Source organism: Synchiropus splendidus, chromosome 12, assembly GCF_027744825.2.
Source record: "Synchiropus splendidus isolate RoL2022-P1 chromosome 12, RoL_Sspl_1.0, whole genome shotgun sequence".
NCBI lineage: Eukaryota > Metazoa > Chordata > Actinopteri > Syngnathiformes > Callionymidae > Synchiropus > Synchiropus splendidus.
Window position 1 is genome coordinate 12099561 of NC_071345.1, and position 13226 is coordinate 12112786.

The following is a 13226-nucleotide window of genomic DNA, read 5'->3' on the forward strand; positions in this document are numbered from 1 at the left end:
CCACTATGATAAGGAAACTCATTTGGCTGTAAAGGGTTTTCAAACAATTGATAATCACTGCTACAAATGATAACTGGTATACCGTTCAAATTAATTCAGTCATTCCAAACCTACTATTTATTCATTTGCATAGTTCAGTTTCAAAATAATAGAACAGAAAATTCAATGCAGTTCCCGTTGTCTCCACCAGGGGTAGGCAGTGTGGCAGCTGTAGCGAGCGCAACTTCTTGTCGTTCTACGCGAGCCACGGCGAAAACTGTTTAATTGTAGGAAAAAAAGAAAAAAAAATCTCCGTACTACCTAAGGTACAATGAAATATTTTTTATTTGCTTCCACACCTCCCTTCCCGCTCGACGGAAAATGTAATGTGTCAGCAAAACAATTTCTAAATGCACACAATACAATATACACAAAATATTAATTTTCATATTTATTTTTATTTCACCACTATGGAAAACTCGAATGCTGCCTGCTGGTCCTTGTTCACCTGAGCCATTCCAGTTGCAACTGAAATGGTCTGCTTAGTTCGAGGATGAAAATTCCTCAACTAAAAATTCATTAAACAGGTTGGGTTTCGCCCTGGTGAGGTTATCTTGCTGAGTGTAACGGACAAGAAAAAACACTTTCTGATCATGACGATGATGTGATGCAAAATTATGTATCACCCCAAAACATTTCAAAAGCTATAAAGAGCATTTTAAACAGAAAAACAAGCAGAATAAACTACGACAATAAAGCATATAGTCAAACCATCACAAAATAAATGAGTTTTTCCCAGAGATTTAAGGAATTAAGGAACTCATCTCCTTAGACAGGCTGAAGATTACAGAGTGATCTCATTGGAAGGAAGTCTGACACATTCTTTATGCACGTGCATGTTTATTGAGTATACAGTATGATTTAACATTGTGTTTGAAAATGAATGAATCACTTGGCATATATCAAAACGTGTGAAGAAATACAAAAATAATATTTCTAATAAAACATTTTTTGTGTGTGTTCTCTTATTTACATATGTGGTAAAAGATATACTGAGCAGGAACACAGCTTAGTTCTAATTGCTTGTCACATCACACTGTGACCTTTTTAATAACCCTCTGACTGTCTTCCACAAGAACCTCTTTTCCATCCTCCCTCTCTCGACGTGAGCTCACTGTCTTCTTCCTGGTCAAGATATAAAAAGCCACAACACTTCCCACCACGAGGAAACTCAGCACAAGAATCACCAGTCCCAGTCCCAGGAGGTGAGAAGCTCCGACTTTAACCTGGTGGATCTGATCCCAGAGGCCCACGGACACGCAGCTCAACCCAACCAGAGTCCCCCAAAATCCAAAGGCCAGCATGCAGGATCCACAGGACAGCTCCGCCCCGCCAGTTATTACAGTGATGCCCGCCACTGACACGATCCCGCCTGGCAGGGTGACTGTCTGAGATTTGGGGTCAAAGGTCACCGTAGATGGCAGAGCAGAAGGGTCGAGAGTCTCCAATTTAGCTGTCATGGTTAATCTGGATTTTTATTTTATTCCTGCAAAGAGCAGCAAAGTATTAATTACAACTACATATCTTGAAGAGGTTGCAGTCAAATTTTAGTCTGACTAAAGCGAGTGGCTGTTCATTGTTCGCAGTGGAACTGGTGATACAAACAAAACTGTTGACCGCTTCAACCACTACCTCTTTTATTCTGCCTCTTTTATTCTATTTGCAAGTCCCACAATGCACTGCAAGAGTTTAAGCTCTCACTTTCTACCTACAAGCTACAATGCTTTCTGAGGTTGAACTTCTCTCAACCAAAAGAGCAGCACATTATCACTATGAATGCTGCCGTCACGTCCAGACGCAGGACAAGTATCGCTGCTACTACAAGCACAGGTGCTACTTGTAACACTACAGTACCACTTGTTCAACAATTTCTATGAATATTAATATGAAGATGAGCATGGCCACTTACCTCTGAGCTGAGATTTTCTGAGCGCTTTGGCCAGAGTTGCACAAGTCCTCCGGAGTGCATCGGACTCCCAGGACGTCCCAAATGGTTGGATGAATTGTGAAGATTGTTGTTTGTTCCTCTTTCCCTGTGTCCAGGAGGAAGCTCTTGTCTGTCATTAAGACTCATTACGAGCCATTAACTGATATTTATCTGCGAACAACTCCCTTCCTCTTTGCCTCCTTCTTTCGCTCCTAAGATTGGACTTTTGCCCCGGCGAAGCATTGTTTGAGCTGTGAGAGCATTTTTCTCTTGAAACAATATTTGGATTTGCTCAGAAATCCCCCTACTCATGTTGCTGGCCAGACCTGTATTTGGAAGACATTTTGACTTAAGAGCTTTGGTCTGTTGCAGAAACAGTCTGGATTGATTAAAGCCGTATTGCGACTAGTTAAACAAATATTACTGATCCGATAAACAATGAAACAGGAGTATACCCAACCTATTTTCCCTCTATTTCATGTCAATCTAATGAAACAGAGCTTTTGAAAAATGTAATTTGAGGCCATTTAAAATAAGATCAGGACTCCAGCTGTCGAGTTTGGAATCAGTTTCACCCCCACTTGTGTCTCAGTGGTCATTTTTGATGTTGCCTTTAGATCTATTGTAATTTCCAGGCTAACAAACAATGTTTTGTCTGCATTATTGATCACTTAAAAACATTCAGAGACACACATGTAGTGCGAAACTATGAAAGTGACGATCTAGAAAGTTTCTTACAGAAAACCTGAAAACCTATGAGCCATTACTATTTCAATTCTAAATAACTTTTCACTTTCCATGGCAATAACATCTCTCAGATGTTGTTTCCAATTCCTCAGACATCTCAAGTTTGTTGCAGCTGATGCTAACCAACTGACAGCTATTTACACCCTTCAGGATCAGGTGACCATCTGATTTATCCACAGGGCCACATGAACTGAACTGAACTGAACTGAGTTGCCCTCAACTTTCTGCTTCATAATTGTTTAAAATAAATGCTTGTATGAGGGAGATGTTACAAGGTGTAACATTTTGGAGGGTAATACAATGATAGTACAAACACATTATTATAGAAGAAAAAGGTAATTGTTACATGTTGTGTTATACCATAATTATATGGAAATAAACAAGCATTGTCATGAAAATTGTGCATTTTTCCAAGTGTTTTTTTTTGTGAGAAAAGTAGAATAAAAGGACAACTACTTAGCAGACTATAGCATATAAAGTGATTCAAAACATGTTATAAAAAAAAACCATACAAAATATATTGTTATTATTATTGTTGGTGCTGTTTTCATTAAACTAAACGCAAAATGAATGAAAATAAAATGAAACAACATGTTATATTGTGAAAAACTTTATAGAAAATGGATGAGAAATTACATTATTAAAGATACGTTTAGTAAAGCTAAAGAAAGGTCGGTTCATTCTGACATTAATATGGTGTCTGTTTCACTCATGGGCTGTGTAACTGCTGCACGTGTCCCCCAGGCTGCACAGCACTGTCGCATATGAACTGATAATTCCTCAGTAAGAAGTGACTGTTGACTGACACATTCATAGAAGAGTCAAGTGTCATCGCAGGTTTTGTGGCATTAACAGGGTATTTCCACGTGGTGGGCGGTTTGCCAGGATGCTGGAGATGATAATTGGCTAAATCTTGGATCGGCTGGGACAAGGCGGGGCACAGGTAATCCAATAAATAGTCACTCTTAGTTTATCTAGAGGTAAATCCTGCACTGAAAAAGAAAAACACGGTAACTGCAGTTCAAACTAATAGCTCTTCAAATGCAGTTTTAAACAGAATGTTTTCCTACTCAGATTGTCTTCAGAAGAATTTGTTTCTGCATGTCGTATTATACATCAAACTTGAGATTCAAAACACTGTCGAAAATGTAAAAATACACTTTATGATAAAAATAAATGATTCAGACAGTTCTGGCGTCGAACCGAGCAGCAAACGTGAGCTTGACAGTGAGACTGTACGAGAGGTCCTGAGGGGATTGATCGAGGGGTGGAAGGTTAGCTGTTCTTGGACAGATGGTTCAGCGGAATTAGTCGTAAGCGCTCGACTAAACCAATTGAAAGGCCACTACTGAAATAACTCCTGAAGAAGCTAGCGCTAGCCAGGAAAAAACACCTGAGTCTAACTTAACACAATTACATTGACACAAGAATTACTACCTAAAAATATCAGTTCCTCTCTGCCCACACTTTTTTTTCACTCCATAAAGTACTGAAGGGAGTGAGCTACAGGAAGTCAGGATCCTCATGGATGAGAACTGAACTCAGCCACATTTTGTGTCTCAAGGAAGAGCATCTCAAAACAGCGCTGTAAACATTGATTTTGAGGATGCATCTTGTTGTGCAGATGCCTCAGCTTCACACAGTTGCTGGTGAGCAGAGCCTTGAGGGCTGTTATGGGGAAAAAGTGGATAGCAAGACGACGCATTTCCATGTTCAAATCATAAGTACATTTTTTTCCCTCTGGTTTGGAGAGAGGAGGGCGATACCCTGAATCACATGATATAGACACAAAATATTTTAACATTCGAACATTTACCAACACACACCCTTGGAGACAAGTCTCTATTGGTCTCTGTATGTGTTTGGACTTTGGGAGGAAACTGGAGTTCCCAGGGGAAACTGAAACAGAAAACATGAACGCCACATAGACAGTCCATTCCAAGAGTCGCCTGGAATAGAACATAGTTATAACAAGTATTTGTTAGTCACATATGTTGTGGATCTGTCTTCCCCAAGTCAAGAGAGAAAATCAGGATCCAGGGGTTCATTCCAGTCAAAAGCTCAGCCACCTTAAATCCGGCATTAACAGAATTAACCCAGTCGTGCCGGGAAACTCCTACCCTGTTTTCCAGACAATCATTATCTCCAACTGTCTTACTGCAGAGGGGTCAGATTTACTTGAGCGTACACCAGGTAGGTAAGCAAACTCTGGTCTAAATCGGAGCAGATGAAGGAGAGAGTTACATCTTGTTGTGTGTTTGCAGTTCCGTTGACGTCAGAAGAGTTGAGCGAGGCGACATCATTTGGACGGGCGAGAGGGGAAGAATCAGGCGGTGAAGAAGAAGACACACAAGCAAGACTCGGTTAAACCAAACCAGCTAGGATGGGAAATACAACCAGTAGCGCCATGTCAAAGGAAATCTTGGAGGACCTGAAGCTGAGCACAAAGTTCACTGAGACCGAGATCTCTCAGTGGTACGAGAACTTCCAGAAGCAGTGTCCATCAGGCCGTATTACCCCGGAGGAGTTTGAGCAGATCTACTCCCGGTTCTTCCCCGACAGCGACGCCAAGAGCTACGCCCGGCACGTATTCCGCTCCTTCGACACCAACGACGACGGCACCCTGGACTTCAAGGAGTACATCATTGCCTTGCACATGACATCCACCGGCAAGACCACCCGAAAACTAGAGTGGGCCTTCTCGCTTTTCGACGTAGACAAGAACGGATACATCAACAAGACGGAAGTCACAGAGATCTGCCAGGTGAGCGCCAAGTTGACGTGTTGACAGATGACCCGTCATTGTGTTTATGATGCGGTGATGTTAACCAACTAGGGTTGCTGGTGCTGGCTGGTCACTCTGTGAGCAGTGAGCATGCAGACTGCTGAGCAGGTGGCCTGTCTCTCTCCATATCAAACACGCTGCCAACTCTTTGCACACTTGTTGAGCTAATAGCTTTTGCTGTCGATTTCAACTTTACTTATTTGTTCACAAATTGTTTCTATTAAATTCACTTTCTAGTTTAAGATTCATTTTTGTGTAATATTCAGGATTTTATTTTCAGACTTATTGAAACATCGATATCTTGGTGAGGTGGAGAGAGAACCTGGTGACAGATACAAACTCTTTCAAATGCCTCATAGCTTGCCTCAATAGTATTCTTGATGTAAATGGTTGTGTTTCAACACCAGCAAATATCATATCATAACCCTAAAGTTTCAATATAATATCCTGATGTCGTTGGAGGTTTACATGTCACTATCTTCCAGTGTGAAGTGGGGCAGTTAATGGTCTAGTATTCTGAGATCAGCCACAGTTCTGACTATTCACAGGTGAGCAGATCTGTTTTATTAGTTCAATCTCCTTCAGGGTCCAAGAACTAGAGATGGGTGTTGCTCGGTGTAAACTTAACTCGTGGTGAAGTTCCACGTTTTATAATCCATGCAGGTGATGCTTCCTTTATTGATCGAACAGAATGGATGTTCTACTTCTCTAATGTGGATGTTTTAGACTCCAGCTAATCTCTGTGATTACAGGTTTAGCAGGCCCAGAAAAGAATGCTGCTCACTACTTTACTCCCTTAGTCGCCCTGATCTTCTGCCATCAGTGAAGATTTATTTTTAGAGAGATCATCAGGTGGATTCCATCACATCCAAAATTGGTCTTTGTCTCTCAGACCTCCATCTGAAGCACAGCCGACCAACCCTCTCCCTACCAGTCTGTCTACCCAATGGCTATAGATCCATCCATCCATCCATCACTATCTCTCTATCCCATCAGCTTTTCAGTTAACCCATCCATCTTTTCATAACCCAACACTCTTTATGGATTCTGCCTCTCATCCATGCCAATATATCATCCTCTCCTATCCATCTGGTCATTTTCTTCCTTTCTTAGTGCCCATCCATCCATTAATATCTCTCCATTAGTCTGCCAACTATTGGCATTCCATCCATCCATCCATCCATCATCACTCCATCCAAATCCTTCTCCATAAATTCTACCTCTCCATCTGTCCATTCATTAGTTGTTTTTAAATCCATCCATCCATCATTCATCCATCATCCATCCATCATCCATCCATCATCCATCCATCATCCATCCATCCATCATCCATCCATCATCCATCCATCATCCATCCATCCATCCATCCAAATCCCTTTCTATAAACTCTACCCCTCCACCTGTCCATTCATTTGTTGTCTTTAAATCAATCCATCCATCCGACATCAAAACTTCAACCTCCTTTGTCATTCCTCTTGCTGTTGGTCCATTTGTCCTCCATCTTTCCATCCATTGTCCGTCCAGTTTTCTCTCATCCAGCCATAGCTCCACCCACCACAATGTCTTCATCTGCAGTCTGATCTGATCTGCTCATGCAACCACCTTTCCACCGCTCCTTCCATTAGCCATCCATCATCCATCTTCATCTTCAGTCAATATTGTTGTTGTTTTAGATTCCAACATGTGACTGGCATCAATGAACATTATCAGTATATCCTTTAAAAACAAGACCAAATCATCCTTATTCCGAAACATATTCGGGTGATATTGCTAATGTTATGGTTATACCTGGTAGCACGCCAGTTCACCACCACCGAAGCGCCGTGCTGCCCATGATCTTGCCACGTGTGCTTCCTACAGGACTCTCATGGTATATGTTCCACTGGAATCATTCAATTTCAGGTCATGTTTTCACGTAAGACCACTTCCTGTTTGCTAGACGCCGTCCTGTTGGTGACACGTAGGTGCTAATTGTCATCCCATCTGATTCCCAAACTCCTGGTAATCTCTGTGATTACAGGTTAAGCAGTCCACCTCTTAAGAAGGCTCCACGTCCTGACCCACTTTTTTGTTTAAAGTCAAGTTGTTTGAGAGATGTGTTGTATAATTGGAGTAGTTGTTCGGGTGTTTTTCAAAGATTACCGCACAGAATTAACAGGTATTAAGCAATCTGCTGGAATCCGGCAGGGTAATAAGATTTAAAGCCCTGCCAACTGGACGTCCACGTGTATTTGTATTTAAAACTACCGAAATAGCTCCATCAAGTCTGTGAAAATATAACACAAAAGGGCACCACAGTGGTGGTATCCTGTATATGGGACTACATTACTTGTTGAAAGTCACTTGTGAACCAAACAGAAGTGCAAGTAAGACTTTGAAGTGCCAATAAATTGAAAGTTGAGATTTTGGTTGACAGTAAAAGCAAGTTTTTCATTTCCTGAACGGTTCCTACGCAGCCAGAGACGACCAAAATCTGAACAGTAGGACAGAGGGGGAAGATTTGGAGGCAATAGACAACATATTGGTTGTTTGGCTTGAGTCCTGAGTCTTGGCTCTAATCCATGTTAATCTAGGTGTCTTAAATGTGGGAGCTGAGCGTTGCCTCTCTAAGTAGGACACTGAACAGCCTGAAGTGCACAACCACTTCATCATTTACAGTTTTGGCTGAACGTTTGAGGCGCAAATTGGCGAGAACCAAAGAGGGTTCTGCCTGTCCGCGGGGGTGCCGTGTTTGATTTATTAATCTGAGCCAACCACTTCATCTTAAACATCAAGCTGTCGAGGATAAATCTTGTACTTGCACATGGCTGAACGTGCTGTACACACTCAGGACCGACTCACAAACTTGGAGCCTAATTTCAAATCTTAAGTACAGTTATGTAAAGGAACACTTGAGTTAAACAGATGAGACCTTGAAATTTGGTAGTTGGGACTACTTTCTCACAGATATACTTTACTACGCTCTATTGCTGGGCTACTTTGAAATCTTCATTTGTGATGTTTGGCTTTTCCTTCTTGCACTGAAGCTATTGATCTCTATGTATGATTTATTTTCTTTTTTCTGTAGATGGTCTTCTCAAGATTTATTTAGCCTTTTTTGTACTTCATATCATCACTGTCTATTTATTTACTGTTTTCATGTTATCCTTTATTTTGAAAACAAAATTCATCATTCATTGTCTCATTCCAATATACCAAAATATACCATAAAGTCACTGCAGTGCTCAACCTAAATTAGTGCATTCATACAACATTGCCAGTAAATTAAGGAAATTTCATGTTTTTTTCTCCTTGCCGTTGTTGTTTTTTAAACTGTAATATTGCACTTTTTACTGCTGATTTACTTGTGTGTTGTAATGTTAAATATGCTTTTTCTCCCCCTGTGAAGTTGACTTTATTGACATGATCAGTGTTCTGTTACCGTTCTATAAAACAAAATAATGGAGTGTTTTGTGTGTGGCACACCATGGTAATGAATTAATGTATAGTTATACCTTTTCAAATTGTAAAATAAAACTCATGTACTTAAGTGTACTTACACACATCTGTACTTAAGTGTTGAAGAGAAGCCTCGGCAACATTACCACAGCAGCTTAAAAATATTTGGGTATTTGATCAACTTAATTTCATGTAACTGAAACAAACTACAATAAACAAAAAACAATAAAAATAAAAATCATTGTCTACAGACATCAAATCACTTTATTTGGCAAACATCAATTACTTCCTTTATTCATTTCAATTGACCCACATTTCCGCTTTCTATTTCAAAATTCAGTGACCTTACATGGTTAACCCTCGAACGCTGATGTTGCAAAACTATGATAATATTATATCAGTAACTGATGGAGGCAGCCGCAACACATCGAAGATCACGTGACCACGAATGCATGGGTGAAAATGACCTGACATCAGTGTTGCCGGCCGGAAATACCATATGTAGCTGGTTTCAATTTTATATCACCAGCACTTTTATTTCTCTTTAAAAAGGTAAAACATTTGTTTTTTATTATGCATCCATATCATCTGAAAATAATGCCATTGTAGCAAAATAAACGATTAATAATTTGCTCACTTATTTGGATCCCACAGAGTCTGAGGAAAGACAAGAAAGTGAATATAACAATGGCAGCGATGTGAAACGCTTACAAAGAGCTGGACTAATGTGTTCAGAAATAAATATAATATAATAAGCCAGACACAAAAAACTACTAAAAAAAAAAAACAAAAAATGTCAAAAAGTAACAAAAAAATTAAAAATTACAGTAATAAATATTGCGACGTGGCTGTCCAAACAAAATTTTTTAAATGCTTTATAAGGTTGGAAAAAGTAAATTAAAGTGAAATATGAGTCGCAACTAACAAAAATGCTCATAACATGCGGTCCCATTTTCTCCAGTGGTCGTTTTTGGAAAACTAATTACCCTAAAATTGAGGCTAGTTGAAGTTGTCGAACACCAGATGGCAGCGAGTTAATCGTGTCTTGGCTTGATGTCAAAGCTGCCGTGTCTTTATTGTGAGTTTATTATAGGTAAGTGTCCTCTCTCTTCCCAGGCCATATTCAAACTGATCCCCAAGGAGGAGCAGACCAAGCTGCCCGAGGACGAGAACACACCCGAGAAGAGGGCCAACAAGCTGTGGTCCTACTTTGAAAAGAAAGACAACGGTATGCGGCGCATGTGCATGACAAGTACTATTTACTCAAATTAGAGCCAGATAAACATGGAAAAAATCTATAAGCCCCAGAGCAGCTGTTCCAACATCCTGTAGTGAAGATTACTCTTAGAGCAAATAACAATAGCAGTAACAAATCCACCTGGGGACACCAGCACAGTTACGGCAGGGATTGTGTCATGCGAGTTTTGTAATGTGCCGATTATGTCAGATATGAACCTCAGGCGACTCCACGCTGATACTGGAGATCCAAATGGCATTTTAAGACTCTTAACTATGTCGAGCATTCACTGGTTTTCCCCACTGACATTCTGGCTTTCTCCACTTAGAGCGCCTGGCGGAGGGAGAGTTCATCAAGGGAGTGATCGAGAACGAAAACGCGATGCGTCTTATTCATTACGAACCGATAAAACAGTGAAGACTCCGAGGATCTTCGTCTTCTTCCTCTCTCTTTTGTGTAATTACTTGTTTCAACAGTGTCTTTGTTCCATGAAACCTTTCCGTTTCAGCATGGTCAGTTTGGTTCACCATAGTTTGTCGTTTGAACTAAATACACCAGGGTCTCAGACAAAACATTATGACCACCTAGCCTGTTAAGCAGCGAGGACAAAGCAGTGACCATGTGTTGGATGGTAGGTTTAAATGTAGTAGATCGGATAAGCTTTAATATTATAGAGGGAAATTAAGGATGCACTTTTTTATTTTGCAATTATGATATCGGACGACAGAATTCCATTGTGTGTGATACATTCTGATATGAAAGTTGGATTCTAGCACTGCAGCTAAGACAAGGTTCGACATCTTAAACATATTCAAGTCTTGCGTTCAGATCTGGGATGCTATATTCGTGTCACTGAATTCTGACATTTTTCTGAATTCATTCTCCAAAATGAAGATATTTCTAAAATTAGAAAAATGTTTGGACACTGATCGTATGAAGCACGTGACCTACAAAGACCGACCGCTTGTTGATGATTGAATTGAATTAAAGAAATTATTTGAAGAAAAGCAGAGCTGTGAGAATCAAAAAAATGGCTTGTTGTTGTTTGACATTGGACATAAACAATCCAAAAATAAGGTTTGTAGTGTGATTATTTTCCCCTTACTGGAACAAACCAATAACCTCATGGCTGCATCTGATCACCACTGTAGAAGAGCAGGTGGAATACATGGCTGGAACGGTTGAATCTTAAAGGTTAGAATTTAGTTTTCTGCTGCAAAGACAAATTATTTATATAGTCTAGAATGCATAGAACCTGCTAAGAAAAAAAGTGAGTCAGGGTGGGCAGTTGCATTTCCTAAGAAGCCACACAATATGTTGAGACTAATGTGAGTTTGCACTGAGCCAAAAGACAGAAGGATCTGTCTTAACTGTTAAATTTTGTATCACAAACATTATAAAAAAAGACAAGTAGAATTACACATAACATCATGCGCTTAAATATAATAATATAAAGTAGTTTGCTAAAATATAGTTTCGCTTTATATACATTTTATTCGAATGTTCTCAATATAAAACACAAATACTGACTATCATTTTAAGTGTTACGAAAATGTTCATGTCATTTTGAATGACGACTCAAACTCACAGGAACCACATCTTAAAATGAAAAGCTCAGGACTTAAAAGAGACCAGCTCAAGTTCAACTATAATTCTGAGGGCTGCTGTGGAGGTGGAGGGCTGTGGAACATGGCATGTTAAGCACAACATGACAAAAAATCTATACATTTGTCAAAAGACTGCCTCAAAATTCAATGAAACATAATATTTTACCACCATTTGTTAGTCTCTCGGAAAAATACAATACATTTTAAAATACCTTTTGAGAGTTTAAGTCTTTCAAAATGAATTCTAAAAGGAGTAATCCGTGATCCAAAATAAAAGCGTAGATAACAACACTTAAAATAAACATCTGTAATTTTTTTTTATTCGTTAATCCAGACCAACTACACCTGCCTCGCCCTGATCTCCACACTGCCCTCTACTGAACACTCCCAGCACAGTGGCTCCGCAACACTACACGTTGAAATCACTGCGCTTTGAGTTTTAAACATTGTGTTTTCAGTATGAAAAAATAAGTAGCAGACTGAGTCGCTTCACATCAGAAGATAAATATAAGCCAAATATTTTAGCGTAGTAAGCTGGATGGGAAAGAATATCTTTGACCTTAAAACAGTCAGCCGACGGACGACAAAAATGTGCGAGGTCTTAAGTTTTTTGATTGTCATCCCGGGCGGTAAATCCAGGATTAGCCCCAATCTAAAACTTGCAGACACTCTCTTGATATTTAGGCAGAAGGTAAATATTGAATCTGAATGAAAGGCATTTATTGTTTTTATCAGCGCGACAGCAAAACTGGGGATTTGTCAGGGTGAGGGTTTTTAGCATGTATGAAAGGCTTGCGTGCTGACGCTTCCTTCCAACTTATATTCCGACCTCAGCAACCTGCAGCCTCCACCACCACATGCCTCCATCACTCTTCTCCGCCGTATTTCCGTCCAACTCAGGATTACTGGTTTACCCATAATCTTCTGTTCAACATCACTGAGCAGACTTTTCAAAATCTCTAATCTTCCCATCGCCGTGGGTCTAACTCATGCGGCAGCTCATGCATGTGTGAAGAAGCTCGTGGCTGAACATGTAACACTTGTACGCAAGTTGACAAAAATGTGGGGAATCAGAAAGACAAAGGCTTAGACAGGATAAGATCTAGAGGCTCATTGGATGTGAAGCAGCGAGGTCCCAGTGAGAAGACATCCAGCGTCTACCTCATTGGGCGTCTCCAGGGAAAATATTTGGAGCTACAATTGTTACCAATAGCTCCGTGACTGAGGAGCTTTCTGCCTCTGGCCATTTTCTGAAAGGCTTGTTGAGTCCTCGGTCCGTTGTGATCTGCCAATTCAGCAGTTTTCCGTGAACACGTGACTCCAACCTGACCCTTCTCATTCATGCCGTGTGGCCACGTATCGGCCAGAAATCCAATTATGGGCCACAAATTAAAGTGGGATTTGAAAAGATGAGATTTGTGTGTCCAGACTGACCAAGTTTGTGGC

The 13226-nt window shown here is 40.2% G+C and overlaps 2 protein-coding genes across 3 annotated transcripts; one reads left to right on the plus strand and one right to left on the minus strand.

Annotated features, from left to right (window-relative positions):
- Positions 1-267: 267 nt before the first annotated feature.
- LOC128768830 (transmembrane protein 100-like) lies at positions 268-2110 on the minus strand. Its single transcript, XM_053882032.1, has 2 exons — positions 1949-2110; positions 268-1525 (listed from the first exon to the last, which is right to left on the minus strand). The coding sequence occupies exon 2, from the start codon at positions 1497-1499 to the stop codon at positions 1071-1073; it is 429 nt and encodes a 142-aa protein (XP_053738007.1). The 5' UTR covers positions 1500-1525; positions 1949-2110; the 3' UTR covers positions 268-1070.
- A 2661-nt stretch (positions 2111-4771) lies between these two features.
- Positions 4772-11249, plus strand: rcvrn2 (recoverin 2). 2 transcript variants are annotated; one of them, XM_053880711.1, is made up of 4 exons: positions 4772-4906; positions 4978-5477; positions 10053-10164; positions 10502-11249. In XM_053880711.1, exons 2-4 carry the CDS (start codon positions 5097-5099, stop codon positions 10588-10590), a joined length of 582 nt encoding a protein of 193 aa, XP_053736686.1. In that variant the 5' UTR covers positions 4772-4906; positions 4978-5096; the 3' UTR covers positions 10591-11249. The 2 variants fall into 2 exon arrangements, with proteins under 2 accessions (XP_053736686.1, XP_053736687.1); XM_053880712.1 differs by having other exon boundaries at positions 4803-4910.
- The last annotated feature ends 1977 nt before the right edge of the window (positions 11250-13226 follow it).